The following is a 17,338-nucleotide window of genomic DNA, read 5'->3' as shown; positions in this document are numbered from 1 at the left end:
CTCCAGGTTGGCAAAGGAACAGGGTGGGAACATACCCGGTGAGTCTGGGGAGCCAGGAGGAGGCTGGTCTATTGGCCCTCAGGGACTCAGAGGAAACAAAGGGTGTCAAAGCTGGAAGAGTAAGAGGGCTGGTAATTTATCAGGCTGAGCATTCAGACTGGATGGGTAAGTAGTGAGGGAATGAGCTCTGGGGTGAGGGAGGGTTGCAGAACTGGTGTTTTGGAGATCTGTCCGGACGAGTGAGGGGCCAAGTTGCCAACCTGCCGGAAAGGCTGTCAAGGAGGAACATGTGGCCGTGTAAGATGGACCCCATCCCTTCCTCCAATCCCAGCGCCGGATCTCCCTGTATAGGGGAGGACGACCAGCTTGCCTCCAAGGGCCACTACCTGAGAGCTCCCTCTACCTGGGTCATCTTTCACACACACAGAAGGTCAGCTCTACCAATACTGGGCTCATCCTCAGCATTCTTCCCATTTCCTAGAGGGCTCATCAAGCCTTAAGCACTTCCCACAACTGCCTGGCCCTTCCCTTCGCCATGCCTTTGCACAAACTGTTTTCTCTGCCGAATACTCAGTGTCTTCTTACCCTCCCCAGTGAGCTCCTGCTCACCAGTCAAGATCCGGTTCAATTGTTCATTTTTTTCCCTGCAACTTTTGTGGCTCAGAGGCAAAGATTCAGTCCCTCCACAGTCCCTTCTACCTCTCTATACTGCCATTGTCTGTTCTTACTGAGTGAATTTTAGGTGTATGGTGGGGAGACAGGATGCAAGCCCTTGAGTTGCTCATTCTGATGGGCAGAAAGGGCCAAGGTAGAAGGGGGTAAATGACCTAAAGCTGCCTCTCAAATGCCAATGGGCCAGGATGAGGTGGGATGGGGTGCAGGGCCCATCGGAGCTGAACTGTGAAGGCCTCAGCTGGCGGGCTGGCTTCAGGAACAGTGTATCCAGTGAGGGAGCACACTGCAGGGGCCAGAGTGGCTGCGGCATTGGATGGCCATGGACAGGATGGGAACAGACACTGCTTTGGCCACTGATTAATGGACAGCTCGAGAGGGCTGGGGCAGTGGGGATGTAAGGGGAATGGTGCCCAAGGCATTTCAAAAGGCAGAATGTTGAGGGCTCCGGACTGCTAAGAGGCAGGAGGTGTGAGTTTGAGGGTTTAAGGTGCTAGCCGGAGTTGGGGTTGCAAAGACAAATGATACAGGATGGAAAAGAAAGCCTGGGGAAAGCAACGGCCCCCCTCATCTCCCACCCCAATGCACATCACAGCAGCATCAATATACACACCTCGCTTGTGATCAAGTCCTGTTTATTTTAGAAGCATAAACAGTGCAACCAGGAAGGAGTGATGAGAACAAGACACCAGTCCCCTGACGGGCCAGATCCCGCACAGGCTCCGTGTGTGTAATCAAGGCCGACCCAGCAGCCTTGACCCGCCTTGGCCTGTGAGAAGAGGGTGTGAGGGCAACCTGGGTGGAGGACAGTCTTCCATGACTCTGGGGGTGGAGTAACATGGCTCCAGCTTCCTCCGAACCAAGTGAAAGAGGCCAGAGGGCCCACACCTTCGCCCAGGAGCACCCCAAGCTGGCTCTGTCTGTGCCTGGGGCAAAGCCAGTTTCTGGAGGGAAAACCATGGTTCCTCTGGTCACCAGGAAGGCCCCAGGTGTTCAAGAATAGCCTACAATGAGGTCCTGTGGCCAACAGGCACCCACTTCCTCCTGCCCTGGTCATCTCTGCAGCTCCTTCAAGAAGGAGGCATCCAAGGCAGCCAGATTTCCCAGACCCTGCTGCTGGCTGACTTAAGCCCCAGGTTCCTACAAATACTGCTTCTTGGAAGCATTGCTGGTGCAGCTATTAGGGGATTTCTGGCTACTCTGGGGGTATGGGTCCACGAAGGGGGGAGGCCTGGACGAAGCCAGCCTCTCCATAGACAGGTTAGCCCAATTCTGCTCACTGAATGGGGGCCCGCTGTAGGTGGGGCATGGCTCGGATGAGGGCTCCTGATCCATGGGGAGGTAGAAGATCTGGTCAGCATGAGGCCTCGAGGGGCTGTCCTGAGCTGGAGGGGCAGCCTGGCCCTGCCGGGCCCTCAGTTTCCGCATGAGGTAGCGGCACAGCAAGTGCACCAGCTCCAGCAGGTTAAGGAACAGGGAGATGAATCCAACCACCTGCATGAAGATGATAAAGATAGTTTTCTCGGTGGGGCGAGAGACGAAGCAGTCCACACGGTGGGGGCAAGGTGGGCGCTGGCACACAAACACGGGCTTCATGGTCCAGCCGTAGAGATGCCACTGCCCATACAGGAAGCCCGCCTCTAGCAAGCTCTTGAAGATCACGCTGATCACGTAGGTGCCCATCAGCGACCCTTGGATTCGCATGCGGCCATCTTCTGCCACTGAAATCTTGGCCATCTGACGCTCCACGGTTGCCAGCGCCTGCTCCACGCCTGGGTCCTTGCCCAGCAGTAACCGCAGCTCGGCCTCCTTCTGCCGCAGCCGCTCCTCACGCCGAGACAGGTAAATGACATGGCCCAGGTAGATGAGGGTGGGCGTGCTGACGAAGAGGAACTGCAGCACCCAGTAGCGGATGTGGGAGATGGGGAAGGCCTTGTCATAACAGACGTTGGTGCAGCCCGGCTGGGCTGTATTACACTGGAAATCCGACTGCTCGTCGCCCCACACTGACTCACCGGCCAGGCCCAGGATGAGGATGCGGAAGATGAAGAGCACCGACAGCCAGATCTTGCCCACCACAGTGGAGTGCTCCTGGACCTGGTCCAGCAGCTTTTCGAGGAAGCCCCAGTCGCCCATGTCTCCTGGGCCTCCGTCTGCAGGGAGACAGAGGACATTTCAGCATGGAATCCTTCTCGGCTGCCCCCTAGCAACAAGCCTGCGGCCAGGTCCGCCTTGCCCTCTGCACCCACAGGGAAACTGAGGCTCAAGGTGGAGAAGGGACTGGCCAGGGAGCTCACACCCAGCAGGGTGGTCAGGACTAAGAGCAGGTCTTTGGATGATGGCTGCTAAGCTCCGGCAAGGGTATAGCTAGGTTCCTGTCTAATCACACTTCTGTGTCCCTCTTGCTCCCAGCCCTCGGAGTCCCAGGATGTCCACAGCCCCAAAAGATTCAGATCAAGTTGAGGCTCCTGAGCCTATGGGAACAGAGAATTTGAGGTACTTATCCAAGGTCACACAGCTGTGCCATGTCCCTCCTCCCTTTTGTCTAGGACATGCTGTCCCCAGACAGTGGAAAGGGGTGGTGGTGCTACATTCAGCTTCTCAGCGGGCCCAGAGCTTCAGGTCCCTACTCCCTTTGTGGTACCTCATTCCTACCTTTGAGTCTGGGTGGGAGGGTGTTAGACCTAAAGGCAGCATCCTGCACTAGGTCCACCTGCCAGCAATAGCGACCTGCTCTAACCTATGGATGCCTGATCCAGTCCCCTTTCTGCATCCCTCTCAACCAACACCCTCCCCCCACCCCCGCTCCGCCCCACCTGCCCCAGCCAAGCTGCTGCTGCCAAATTCTAGACTCTTGAATTGTCATAGCAGGGTGGAGGCACAGGCCACAAAGTTCCCAGAACATCTTAGGGGAGGGGGAGTGGGGGGGTGAGGAAGGAAGGGGAAGAAGGAGCAAAGCAGTTTAGAGCCAGCCTCTGGAACCAGACCTGGGTTCCAATCCCCACTACCTCTTACAAACTAGGACCTCGCTAAGTGAAGACCTCTTAGCACCTCAGTCTCCTCTCTTGTAAAATGGAAATCATAATATTCCTTCCTCCTTGGGGTTGTAAGGATACAATGAAAGAAGGTGGGACCCTTGTTAGCACAAAGCCTGGCCACAGACACCCCTCAGAGCAGTAACCCTCAGCTCTGGTCAGGTGGCAGGTGGAGCCCCGGCCCCCCACCCCCAACCACAACTCACCGCCTGACTGCCAGGCGGCCCAGGTGGCAGTGGGGACTCTCGGAGGCCAGAGAAGCCCTGCAGGACCGCGCCTCGAGCCTGGGGCTCCTTAAATAGCGCGGAGGGGCGGGGCAGGGCAGGAAGCGGGGCGGGAACGCCGGGCACAGCTTTTCAGAGCCGGGGGATGGGAGGCGAGGTGCGGACTACTCGCGACTCTCAGGGGAAGCAGCTGCGGCGGTGGCCTGGGGTCCGGGAGTTTCAGGGGCCTCTCTCCTCTTCCACCCACCGGTATTCCAGGCGGCCAACTCTCCGAGTCGCCGCGGTTCTTGGGTGATGGAACAGGAGTTCTCCAAGGCCAAGTTTCTCAGGGCGGGGTGTTGGGGCGGGTGGAGGTGGAATGAAAAAGATTACAACAAGAATTTGCTGATCCATGCAACTGGCTGGAGGGGCTGTGAGGGTGGGCAGATGGGGATGAGGAGAGGGAGTGTGGAGGAGATTGTCCTAAGACACGACTGGTGCCGGATCCCGGGGCTAGTTGCCGCCCCAACGCAGACTGCTTCTCCTAAATGCCCCAGAGTGTCCTAGGAGACTCTGACGGACCCCTCCCCTACGCACCACGCACCACGCACCACCACGCTCCACGCGGCTGGTTCCAGAGACAGCTGTTGCCCTGCCCTCGTTGAGTCGCTGACTCGCTGACTCGGAAGGCACTTCCTCTCACCTGGGGCGGGCCATGCCCCAGCACCCCCTCCATCCTGACCTGTCCTGCACGGACACTTTAGCCCCTGCCAGGAGACGGAGGATATCCACGTTATCTTTCACACAAGATGTGCCTCCTCCTCTTATGTAAGTTCCCTTAATAAACTTGGCATAATAAATGCTCAGGTCTCCGAACATAACTGGCCTTCCCTGGAAGGGCCTTCCCTTGACCCTGGGGGCCTGCTGTCACCGTGAGAAGAAGGGGGACCACTGGGTGTGAGGCAGCCAGTGGGCCCACACTGTGCCAGAAACTGGCAATAAAGGCTCATTAGGGCTTGGGAAACCGCAGTGCCTGCCCCGCTCAGAGTCTGTGGTGGATCCCGGGTCTTAAACCAGCCTGCGTCCCCCACTCCTGGGTGGCTATACAGAATCAGAGGCCACTGAGCAACTCCCGCGGACCACTTGACACTGGGGAGGGGGACTCTCTCCGCCTTTAGCTCGGACCCAATTTCATGTCTCTAAGTGGAGGGGGTGGGGTGGGCAGAGCCCACCATCACTCATCCAGGCTTCACCCTGTTGATGAACATTCAGGAGGGTCTGCTGTGCTGCAGCCGTGGGCTCTGGCCACCGGCTGTCACCGGCTGCAGCAGGAGGTGGGAACGGAGCTTCTCAGCCCTCGGGTCACAGGAAAATGGTAAATGGGGAAGGTTCTCCTGAGAAGGGCAGGGTGACTTACAGAGCACTTGGTTAAGAATGTTTCCTGGAGGAGATTGCATTAGGCAGGTTGGGGATGTGGGTGAAGTGGGGGAAGAGCATTCCAGGCAGAAGCAATAGAAAGAGCAAAGGCCCAAGGACCTGGGGCTGCCAGGTCCCGAGACCTTGGCCGCTGCCTCCCGGGTGCTGAGCCTTCACTGCCTTGGTGGGTGGAAGCAGTAGAGCTGAAGTTGAGACTTCGCTGTTGATCCCTGTGCCCTTGGGCAAGTTGCATAAACCCCTGTGCCTCAGTTTCTTCCTCTGCAGAATGGGGATAAGCAATAACGTTGTGTAGGGTCGATAGGAGATCGTACACAGAAAACAACTTTCCAATGAGTGGTGGCTAAATACATGTGACAAAAGGACTGTAACAAAAAGCATTTGTGATTTGAACTGTAGATAAAAAAAAGAGGGGGTTCTATGGAAAGTAACCTCACAGCGATTTGATCATAAATTCCTAACTAGGCCAGACGAGGCGTGTGGCCACATCCCAGGCCCAGGGCTTCTTTAGTTAAAGGCTTATCTTTGCCTTAAGTAAGGCCTGCCCATTGTTTCTGTGAATCAAGGTTGATGCCTCCTCCAAACGCCTCTTTTCAGACCCCGCTTCCAAAGTGTGACCACTCCCAAGGGAGTTAAGAGCTCATTAAGTGTGCTGTAATCCCATACTTACCTTGCTTGGTTTTCTCCCACCTTTGAGTAATCTTTCTTAGGTTCCCTCCTTAATTCCAAATGCATTAAAAAAAGCTGCAAACTGTGACTTCTGGGAAGCATTTGTCTTATAGTCTGTTGAAATTTTGCTTCCAGGCGTATCCTTTGTTTGAGTGAAACTCATAAAAAGTGTTTATGGGTTGGACCTTTCTTCTGTCAACAGAGCAGAGGGGGGCAGGGTGTCGGGGTGAGGGTGGGAGAGGAAGCTCAGGGGCTGGGTGGTGGCAGCAGGGATGGCTCAGATAGGGGATGAGGCCTGGTGCAGAAAGACCCTTGTTGCTCCATGAAAGGGTTTAGTCACTGGACTCCTAGTGCCCCAGGGTCCAGCAGGGTCGTGCCTTCAACCCTAGCAGGACTTTTGGGGCAGCAAGTGGGGTGGGCTCTGCTCAGACCGCAGAACGTCAGGATCAGTCTGAGCAGAGTCTTCCGGTTCCACAAAGCCGACGAGTGCACCCACTTGGTTCTGACCCCTGAGGTCGTGAGAACAGAGGTCCCTGGAGCCGGTCCTTGTCGTGCCCCACTCAGCCTCTGCTTCCAGAGCCCCTTTCCTGCAGCTGGGCCCAGGCTCTCCCAGAGCCGTTTGGATCCAGCTCCTGGGAAGGAGGGAGGAGCAGGTGGCTGTGTCTAGGCTGCCCTCACCCTGCTTTTCTGCTTCTTCAGGTGCTCTGGAAGTCAGGGTTTGAATGACCTGGTCCCTTCCCAGGGAATGGAGGATCAGCCAAGACAGCAATCCCCATAACCTGGCCATTGCCCCTGGAAAACATCCCTACACCCCACCTCTCCCTCTGTTCCCACTGCCCTGACCCTGCTCAGGCCACCTTCTCAGCAGCCTCCCAAAAGGGGGAAGGCTGGAGGTCTTCCAGCCTCCAGCCTCCAGCTCCAGCCCAGCCTCCACCCTTCCCTGACCAGAACACTGCCCTGCTTAAACCCTTCTGTGGCGCCCCGTTGCCTCCTGGCCTCAGCCACTTCTCCAGCCTCATCCCTCTGCCCTTTCACCTGGTGACCCAGCCAGATTTCACTGCGGTTCTCGGTGCTCTCGTCTGCGTCCCTGCTCTTCCCTGTGCTGGGAGCGCCCTGACACGCGGAGCCCTACAAGCCCGTCAGGCCTTTGCTCCGGTTGTCGTCTCTCCACAGCCCCCTGGCTGTCCTGCGCTGGGTTAGGTGTTCCTTCCTGCTTTCGGGGGCTCAGGTACTGCTCCTGGATGCACTTAAAAAGTTTTACTTGTGTTAAGAAACGCAGACTATTTGCCATGTTTAACCACTCTCAAATGCACCACGTAAGAGTGTGAAGTGCGTTCACATTGCCATGCGGCAGGTCTCCACCACTTGTGCATCTTGCCAAGCCCAGCCCTGTACCCCACTGAGCAGCTCCCCCCTTCCCCTCCCCCACCTGGTGCATTGTTTACTTCCGGTTACCGCACTCACCGCCCCATTAGACAGCGAACCCCTTGAGGGCAGGCAGGGTCTTTTCTTAAAGATTTTGTTTACTTACTCTTAGAGAGATGGGAAGGAAGTGAGAAAGAGAGGGAGAGAAACATGCAAGAGATACTTCCATAGGTTGCCTGTCCCACGCCCCCAACTGGGGACCTGGCCCCCAACCCAGGAACATGCCCTGACTGGGAATTGAACCAGTGACCTTTCAACTCACAGGCAGGGGCTCAGTCCATTGAGTCATGCCAGCCAGGGCAAGGCAGGGTCTTGTTTACATCTCCAGTCCCTAGCAGGTCACCGGGCCCGTGTATGAATTTATTTATTCAACAAATCTTTACTGCCCCTGGTGCTGTGGCACTGTCCTGGGCACTGAAGAGCAACTAGGGGACAGAAGTCCCTGTGCTAGTGGATTTTAGATTCCAGCTGGGGGGGGGGGGACAGATGAAATAAAATGTGGAAGCTGTTAGATGGTAATAAATGCCATGTGGAAAGCACAGTAGGAGGAGAAGGTTGAGGGTGCAGGGGGTGACAGTTTCCATTTTGAGTAGAAGGGAGGAGACATTCTCACTAAAGTGCTGACGGCTGACGTCCCTTTGATGAAAGCCCTGAAAGGAGGGGAGCCCCCTGGCCCTCTGGGGAAAAGAGCACTCCAGGCTGAGGGAGCCCGAGGTGCCGAATCTCCCCCCGCCCCCCTGCCCCCCAGGCAGGAGCCTGCCCGGTGTTTCCTACTTGGGGCACTGCAAGGCGGTCAGTGTGGCTGGAGTAAGGTGAGCGAAGAGAAGGAATGGGTCCCGAAACGGAATACCGAGGTGTGGGCTGGGGCAGAGCCTGCAGGCTCCTAGAGCCCTGTGTGAGAGGCTTGGGGGGCTTGGGGCGGAGGCGTGGCACAGCCTGACTTCGGTTTTGACAGGACCAGCCTGGGTACTGTGCTGCCACAGACTACGGGGGCGGGTGGTGAACGGTGGATGGCCCCCTTTCATATAGGCCTTGCTGCCCAGCTGTGTGGAGTCCAGCCAGCTGACAGTCTCCTGCTATTAATGGTAGGGGAACTCAAAAGTTAAAGAGTTTAAGCCTTGGTTGATAGGCTTAAGTGTATAATGCACGTGGAAGGCTGTTGTTCCAGGAACTGGAATGCACGAATACCTTCCAGAAGGTACAAGCAATTCAGCCGTTGTGCCCCAGGGGGTCTGCATGCCATTCAGACGGTATCTGAGCCATTGTGTTCCAGGGAAGGAATGCCAGTGATGCAGATAAACGGTTGTTGATTGTGGATCAACAAGTAAAGAAGTACTAGGAAAATCACCTCTAGACTGAAACTCTAATCCAATCAACCCAGACTCCTTATCTACCCTTTCTTCTTATAAGGTTGGCTTGAAATGACACATTCAGACGGTTTATGAAGGTACATAACCTGCTGTCTTCTCAGATCGCCAGCCATCTGAATAGAGCGCCCATAAACGTTCAATCCTTGTCTCTTCTCACTGGTTCTGGTGGTGACAGGCAGCACGAACACCGACTTCTCCCATTTCATTAACATGTTCAGGTCTGCTTCAGCGGTCCAGGTGGCCAGGCTCTGCTTGGGGTGGCCCCAGGAAATGAGTGAGCCCAACCGTTTCCGCTGAATGCAGACTTCAAGAGACCATCTTGGTCCAGACACAGAGCTCCCTGCCACAGGTCTTGTTGTCTGTCTACTTTGTCCCCTTTCCATTCACGGGTCTTACTCCCCAGAACATCCTTCGTGCTCCTTACTCACCCTTCGTGTCTGCTTCCCAGGGAGGCAGCAGGGAGACTGTGGCAGTGATCCAGGGGAGGGATGATGGGGGAGTCTTTGTCAGCTTGGGCTGTAGAAACAGAGTGCTACAGACTGAGGGGCTTAAAAAACAGAAAGAGATTCTCGCCGTTCTGGAGGCTGGAAGAATGAGATCAGGGTGCCTACATGGTTGGGTTCTTGGTGACTGCCCTCTTCCTGGTTTACACAGGACTGTCTTCATAACCTGTCCTCACGTGGTGGAGAGGGAAAGATCATCCTCCTATCTTTCTCTCTTTAAAAAAAATTTTTTTATGGGGAAAGAAGGGAGAAAGAGAGGGAAAGAAATATCAATGTGTGAAAGAAATATCAGTTGGTTGCCTCTTGCACACCCCCCAAACAGGGACCTGGCTCACAACCCAGGCATGTGCCCTGACTGGGAATTGAACTGGTAACCTTTTGGTTCACAGGTAGGAGCTTAATCCACTGAGCCACACTAGCCAGGGCTCATGCTCATTCTCACATAAGGGCACTGATCCCATTCATGAGAGCTCCACCCTCATGACCTAATCACCTCCCAAAGGTGCTACCTCCTAATACCAACACATTGAGGGTCAGGATTTCAACATGAATTTTGGGGGAACACAAACATTTAGTTCATAATGAGTCTTGGACCACGGTGATGAATACAAAACAACCTCCTGTTTACCTAGGGCTGCAGGGTGGCTGTTACATCGTGCAGCAGGTGTAGACTTGAGGGTTGTGTATATGACGTTGAAATCTATCATAGGCACAATTGAAGGAAGCTTGCAAGTGAATTTTCATGTAATAGGGGAGGAGGAAATAGAGGTGTGTACCCTGAGCAGAGAAGGCCAAGGGTCCATGAGTGCTATCTTGTGGTGACAGTGATGTATGCTGGGGACTCTGGGTGATGAATATTAGCCCAGCACTTACTGGATGAGAATAGTAAGCTGTGATGCTCAAAGTAGCTCTCAGGCCAAAGGCAGGCCATCCAGGGCTGGAACACCCTCACCCATGGTCCTGGCCTGCAGCCTGGAGAAGCAGGGTCAGGCTGGAAGCTCAGTCCAGGCTGGGATAGCCAATGATGTTCTCTGCTCTGATTGCTAAGCCACCTTGGCCAGACAGCTGAAATGTCCTGGGAGGTGCTGGAATGCATGGTGGCAAGTGGGTAGAGATCACCTGTCCCTGCGATCTTTGCAACCATCAGTTCAAGCTGGGCCTGAGGTACCACAGGGCCTGGGCCGCAGGCAGACTTTCCTAGGCATGGTTGAACCTGGATATTTACTTAATATGTTAGCTCTGCACTCATGTTTTACCAACAGCATCTCCTTTTATTGCTACAACAGTTCTAGGTTCTGTCCTGATTGCTGGCATAGACATGTTCCCTTTGCCCCTCAGCTCCACGCTTCCCCCTCCTCCACCGGCTCTGTGCCCCGGGAGGCTGACCACCTCAATACGTGCCCTTATCCTCTGGCTTCCAGTTGGGTTGGATCCCCGGGACCCACCAGCCTGTGAGCAGAGTGAAGTTGGGGTATTTATTTGGTCGCAGCCCACAGCTCCTGTGTGGCAATCCTGTCCACTGCTACCCTGGAACCAGCCCCAGGATACTGCAGGCACCCGTCGTGGATTTTCTCAACCAAGCCCAGACCTTGGAAAACAGCCCCCACCCCAGAAACTCTTTCGAGTTATTTGGTTTGAATGCAGCACTTGTTTCCTGCCAGGACCCTGATTGATAAGGCCCCCATTGTGCTGGTGACAAGACTAAGGTTCTGAGAGCTTGTCAGGCTGAAGCATGCTGAAGCTGTGATTGTGATGTGGTTGCGCTATGGTTCAGACCTGGGGGGTGGGTGTCTGCCCAACCCTGGGCCCTTGAACATGGCTGGCATACTCATCTCACTGATGGCCACCCTGGAGAGCGAAGGCGAGCCGCAGCCTGTTCTCTCCGCACGGTGACCCGACCTCTCCCTGCCTGCACTGGCTCTTGGCTGACTGCCTCCCGGATCTCTGGCTCCTGGCCTCGGCTTTTACAGTCACGGAACGTTCCTCTAGGTCAGTACAGACTTTGCACCTCTTTTCCTTCGTGTTCAGGTCTGGATGTCGATGTTGGTGTCCCCTAAAGTTCAGGGCGTCAGCACTGGGGGCAGGGCTGTGAGCTGCCCCAGAGGGCTGTGAATGCAGATGAGTGCGCTTCCAGCTGCCCCAGGCTCTCTGGGCTCCTCTCGCACTCCCTGCGCAGCCCCAGCATCCTGCCAGGGGCCAGTGTGGAAAAAATACTCAGGAAAAATGAAAAGAGCTGAATAATGCTTGGGTGAGGCTGGGACCACATGCCTTCAGAGAAGACAGCTGGCCTGTTGGGAGAGTGTCCAAGGAGTGAGAGTATGACTAACGGGTTTTGTGTACACAAGGTGGGAATGCGGTTGTAATGACAGTGACTGGGTTATGCTGGAGCAGGGACTGTGATTTGTCTGTAATGAGAAGGCAGTGATTGTGTGTGTGCCAGGACAGTCTCCCTCCAAATAGCTAGAGGCCTGGTTGTAGTGGGAACATGGCGCCCTCTTGTGCCCACATGTCCAATTACAGTAGGTTCCACCCCAGCTCCCCGCTGTCAATCCCAGCCCCAATCTACCTTCAGCCGGTGCCCTGGCTTCCCCCCAGCTCAGAGGGCCACCTTTCCTGCCCTCAGGGTCTTGTGGGTGGGGCTGTAGGAGAACAGAGGACGGAGCCCACCTGTATAAAACATGGCCTTTATTGATTTCAAGGAAACTGCCACGGGGATGTTCCCATCAGGACATCCACCCGAGTCCCACGGAGCAGGCTCTGAAAGGCTGGCGCCAGATTGAGTACATTTGTGGAGAAAGATGGCAGCAAAGCTTCCTGAGGCTGAGAGAGTGGAGTCTGGGGGAGGGGACTTTCTCTGAGAGCAGTGGTGACTCAGAGGATCCCTGGGTGCCTCAAGGAGCGGTTGGTATCACCAGAGCCTCTTCCTCCTCTTCCCAAATCCGTTCTCAGAACTCCAGACCTCCTGCTGCTGGCAGAGTTCTTCCTCTGCACCGCAGGGATCTGAGTGCTTCTTCAGAGGGAAGGAAGATTCTTTTTGGTCTGGTGCATGCAGCTCAGGGGAAGCATCTTCCTTCTTGTGACCTCCAGACCTCTGCACCTGCCATTCTCTCTTCTTGGAAGCACCTCGCACCCCTTGAACGTTACTGCCCCAGGGAAGCCTGGCCTGATCACCCCCTCCTGGGGTAGGTGGAAGCCATGCCATGAGCGCCCTAAGCATCCCCTTGCGCAGTAGTTAATATACTTGTTGCAAGCATATTCAATGTCTGTCTCCCCCCGAGGGCAGGCACTGGGCCTGTGGTGTGACCTGTACTCAGGTATTCAGCACAGTGCCCAGTGCTTAAAAAGTATCTGCCTACAAGAAAATTGGATAGCTTGGTGAATTCAGAGTGGGGGCATCCAGCACTCGTTGGACCCCTCCATGGGTGTGGTACCTCCTGACCTGTCCCATTGGCAGACCTAGTATTACTTCCCAGCCTGTGGTCAGATGGGGGTCAGGGTGGGTGCTGAAGCATGCAGCCTATCGCTGTGGGGGTGCGGGACAAGCTCCCCAGCCTCCACCAGCTTCCCGTGGCAGCGGCAGGTGGAGGCCCGGCTGGCCGAGGATCTGGGGTTGCGGCCGCCTGGGGGCCTGTTCTTGCGCATGCCTCTGAGGACCCTGTGGAAGATCAGGTAAAAGATCTCGCTGATGGTGAGCACGATGCAGATGGCAGAGGCGCCCACCATAAAGAAGGTAAAGACCTTCTTCTCTGTGGGCCGGGCAATGTAGCAGTCCACGGTGTTGGGGCAGGGTGACACGGAGCACTGCACCAGGCGCGGTATGCTGAAGCCATACCAGAGAGTGTGCAGCAGGTAGAGGAAGAGGAATTCGATGGTGAGCTTGAAGACGAGGCTGAGCAGGTAGGTCCACCACAGCCCGCCGTGCTTCTTGCCTGCATTGTCGTACAGTTTGGTGCACTGGTCCCCGTACTTCTGGCGGTGCCGCCGCTCCCGCTCCTCGCGGTAGGCCACGTGCAGGATGACCAGCAGCGAGGGGCAGGTGACGAAGATGAGCTGCAGGGCCCAGAGGCGGATGTTGGAGATGGGGAAGAAGTGGTCATAGCAGACGTTGGAGCAACCCGGCTGCTTGGTGTTGCAGTCGAAGTCCTTCTGTTCATCCCCCCACACGCGCTCTGCGGCCACCACGTACACCAGCACGCGGAAGACGAACACCACCGACAGCCAGATGCGCCCGAACGCTGTGGAGTACTTGTTCACGCCGCTCAGCAGGTTCTGCAGTGTCTTCCAGTCCATGGTGCCGGGCGGGGGTGCCGGCGGCCTGGTGCCTGGTAGGGGCGCTGGGAGCTGTGCTCGACTGATGGAATAATAGAAAAAACCATGTTAAGCTTTTACTATGTACAAGGCACTGTTCTAAGCTTTTTATGTGGGTAGACTCATTTGGTCATTGCAAAGCCCTTATGAGATCAGAAATATTTTCCTTCCTAAAGTACAGATAAATAGGCAGAGACAGTAGGTGACCTGCCCAAAGTCACAGGGCTAGTGTACCAGGGGGAAGGGAATGTGCACTTGCTGATAGCAACAGTTACCATTTATTATTTACAATGAGCCAAGCACAGAGCTACACGCTATGTGCAGGATTTAATTTAATCCTTAAAATGACCCCATGAGGTAGATACTATTATACTCCTCATTTACAGATGGAGATAGGTTGCAAAAACACTTAGTACATAGTAAGTGCTCAGTAAATGCTGGCCACTTGTGGAACGCAGACAGGTCAAAGCACTCAGTTAAAACTAGAATTGGATGCCCTGGCCAAGTTGCTCAGTTGGTTAGAGCATTGTCCTGATACACTGAGGTTGTCGGTTCAATCCCCGGTCAGGGCACACACACACAAGAATCAACCAGTGAATTCATAAATATGTGTAACAACAAATTGATGTTTCTCTCTCTTTCTTTCAAATCATTCAATAAAAACAAATTTAAAAAACCCCTAGAGTTTGATTCAAGGCTGGACTGTGGGTGCCTGGGCTGTGCTGTCTACCACCTTCTCCCCCCTTCTCTGCTAGAAGCCTGCCTCAGTCCCGCTTCTTGTAACTTACCTTGCTGATGCCTCGCTACCGTCCTGTGAGGCTGGGGTTGACTCTTATTTTCCAGAGAGGACACTGAGGCTGGGAGAGGGGAAATAACCTCTCCAAGGCCTCACAGCCAGCAGGTGGTGAAGTTGGGAGCCCAGTTCATGTTGCGGGGCGGGGGGGGGGGGTGTGAAGGTGAGTAATGGCCTAGCTCTGGGGGAATACCAGATCCAAAGAAAGAGCTAGGTAGAGCTCCCTGCTCCCTGTGCCAGGCCCCAGGGGAGCCCAGCTGCCCCGGCCGTGCTGGATGCCAGGGCTTTGTGGTGCGGAAACATGCTTCGTTCACGCCTCCAGATCACACATCTTCCTCATCCCTGGAGTGACTCAGAGGGTGTGGATGGGTGGGTCTGCCTGAGAGCACCTCATGTCTGGGTGCTGCCATGGGTGTGACTGCATGTGGCCCTCTGTGTGTCTGTGTGGGTCTGCATGCACACACAAGAGCTCCTGGAGCTGGGTCTGTGACTCTGAACATGCTTGGTGTCTGCTGGTCCACCCCCTGCCCAGCTGCTGCTCACCCCTCCACTGCCACTAGCCTGGTCCAGGCCACTATCAACCCTTGCTGGTGTAATTGCCATGGATTCGTCACTGGCCTTTCACTGTGGCTCCTGCACCCCGAGAGCCCACGAAATTGGATCCTGTTACTCCCCTGTGTAAAACTCTCTACCAGCTTCTCATTACATGTAGATGCCCCCAGAGTCTACATTCCCACCCTTCTCTCCTACACTCCCACCCTGCCCGTCTCCACTGCAGCCACCCTGGGGACCTCGAGAGCTTTGCCCACTGCCTGGAATGCTCTTCCTCCAGAACCTTGCATGGCTGGATCCTTCCCATCATGGAGGCCTCTGCTCAAGCATCTCCTTAGAGCAGTGATTTTCAACCTTTTCACCTCACAGCACAGGTAAACTAATTACTAGAATTCTGCAGCACACCAAAATATATATTATATATTTTGGCAATCTGACCAAAAATAGGTATAATTTTGATTCAATCACACCGGATAGCTAGTGTTATGTTGACTGTCGTCATTTCTTATTTGACAATCTGAGGGAAAAAGGTCAGTGCCCCAGACTAACCAGCCAGGTATTGCATGTTTTAAAAACTCTCGTGGCACACTGGTTGGAAATCGCTGCCTCAGAGGCCTCCCCAGGAAACCCTGAGTCTGGGAGGCCATTCCCTCCCAGTCACTCTGCTCCTGCCTGCTTTATTTGCTTTATAGCATTTACTCACCACTCGAAGTGAAAGTATTTACATTTTTAAAGTTATTTATTGCATTGTCTCCCACACTAGAGTGCCAGCTCTGTTTTGCTCACTGCTCCATTAGCTCCTAGTGCGGGACCCGTAGTAGATACTCAGTAAGTGTTGAAGGAGCAAACTTGAATGACTGCTGAATTGTCAGGGAGGCCCTTGGAGGGAGGGGCTGAGCAGCAGCCGAACAGCGGCCAGGAGCCCTGAGGGGCAGTCTGGACCAGGTGGCTTGGGGGAAAGACTTCCCTTTGCTGGAGACAAGGCGCAGTTCCCTCCCTGCACTTCAGCCCCCCTGACGCCTCTTCTCTGGGGAATCTCGGACAGGGTGGGGTGACTGCGGAAGGCCCCATCCCTGGACACCCTCCTGGTCTCTCCTTCTGACATCTCTGGCCTCCGGGGAGCGGCAGTGGGGTGTGCGTGGAGTGTGGGGTCGCCTCAGCTCTGCCCCTTACTGCGGGGTGACTCCCAAGGATTCCCAAACCTCCCTGACTCCATGCCTGTATCTCTAAAAGGAAACAGGTCCTGCTTTCTGGGGCTGTTGTCAGAAGCATGAGACCAGCTGCTCCCCAGCCTGCCACTCACCCGGACGAAGCAGGAGGAAACTGAGGCAGAGGTCGGAGGTGGGAGCCCTGCGCGCAAGCCCTGGAGGAGAGGGAGGCTGCCACGTGCTTCCACTTGACCCCCTGCCCAGGGCAGCCCACACGGCGCAGCCCCCACACTCCGCCCCCCCCGCCCCCCCCTCCCGCGTCCTGTCTGCCCAGTCCTGCCTGACACACCCCAGGGGCGGACTCACCCGCAAAGAATTCCCCTCCGAGCCCGGCCCGGGACAGGTGGAGCCGGTTCTGGTTCCCCACCGCCCGCGGCCCCCCAATACCAGCTTCCCGCTTCCCGTTTCCCCCCAGCGCCTGGACGGAGCGGCTCCCAGCGTTTGTGCCCACGCTGTCACGCCGGCGCCCCCCACCACCCCGAGGACACTGCACGGTGGACCGTCGTGGCGGGCAGGGGCGCCAACCCCGCGCAGTGGGAAATCCGCGTATAACTGGAGTTGGTCCTTCGCTTTCATGGACTTCCAACAAAACCTAAAACATTACACTTTCTCCCTCCGGCGACCCGCCTCCCCTCCCGCATTTTTTTTCTGTCATTTTAGGCAGCTGGGGAGTCTGCAGGCATAGGAGGGGTGTCTGGGAACCTCCCGGCAGCTGGAGCCCCCACTCCGGCCCGGAATCGAGGGGCGCGAAGGCAGCGGGGAGGATGCGGCGGGGAGGTCCCCCCATCACCTCGCTCCCCCGCGCCCCCATCCGCAGCTGGCGGGGCGGGCAGGGTCGGGCAGCCGCTGGCTGGTCGCGCGGGCGCTCAGCATCCAGGGGGCGGAGTGGGGGGGGGGCGCTCACACGAGGCACTTACCCACGGCAGCGTGGCCCGCGCGGGCCGGAACCCCACGTCCTCGAGGCCCGCAGCAGAGGCTCCGCAGTGGCGAGGAGGCGCTGGAGGAGGCAGGCACACCCTAGGGACGGTGGAGGAGGGAGGGTCGGGGGAGGAGCCCGGCACCTGCGGGCCTGAGAGGGTCAGGTTCTAGCCCCCACGCAGCTGCGGTTCCTGGGGCAACCTGGGCAGGAGGGAGCCCTGGCTTTTTCTTGTGAGCAGGGGCATCGG

General features: G+C 56.1%; 2 protein-coding genes across 2 annotated transcripts; both read right to left on the bottom strand.

The window, feature by feature from the left end:
• Positions 1–1,290: 1,290 nt before the first annotated feature.
• On the bottom strand, positions 1,291–3,974 carry GJA4 (gap junction protein alpha 4). The gene is made up of 2 exons (XM_045859175.1): positions 3,914–3,974; positions 1,291–2,825 (listed from the first exon to the last, which is right to left on the bottom strand). Exon 2 carries the CDS (start codon positions 2,806–2,808, stop codon positions 1,813–1,815), a length of 996 nt encoding a protein of 331 aa, XP_045715131.1. The 5' UTR covers positions 2,809–2,825; positions 3,914–3,974; the 3' UTR covers positions 1,291–1,812.
• Positions 3,975–11,997: 8,023 nt separating this feature from the next.
• On the bottom strand, positions 11,998–17,231 carry GJB3 (gap junction protein beta 3). Its single transcript, XM_045860042.1, has 2 exons — positions 17,090–17,231; positions 11,998–13,662 (listed from the first exon to the last, which is right to left on the bottom strand). The coding sequence occupies exon 2, from the start codon at positions 13,599–13,601 to the stop codon at positions 12,792–12,794; it is 810 nt and encodes a 269-aa protein (XP_045715998.1). The 5' UTR covers positions 13,602–13,662; positions 17,090–17,231; the 3' UTR covers positions 11,998–12,791.
• Between the last annotated feature and the right edge of the window lie 107 nt (positions 17,232–17,338).

This window comes from Phyllostomus hastatus, unplaced genomic scaffold (assembly GCF_019186645.2).
Source record: "Phyllostomus hastatus isolate PE091 unplaced genomic scaffold, TTU_PhHast_1.1 phas_scaffold_182, whole genome shotgun sequence".
NCBI classification, from domain to species: Eukaryota; Metazoa; Chordata; class Mammalia; order Chiroptera; family Phyllostomidae; genus Phyllostomus; species Phyllostomus hastatus.
The sequence above is the reverse complement of the archived record's forward strand: the minus strand, read 5'-3'. Positions and strand labels throughout refer to the sequence as shown.

Bases quoted from the DNA above. Each gene is read 5' to 3' on its own strand.
- GJA4 (XM_045859175.1), bottom strand. From the start codon at position 2,808: ATGGGCGACTGGGGCTTCCTCGAAAAGCTGCTGGACCAGGTCCAGGAG.
- GJB3 (XM_045860042.1), bottom strand. From the start codon at position 13,601: ATGGACTGGAAGACACTGCAGAACCTGCTGAGCGGCGTGAACAAGTAC.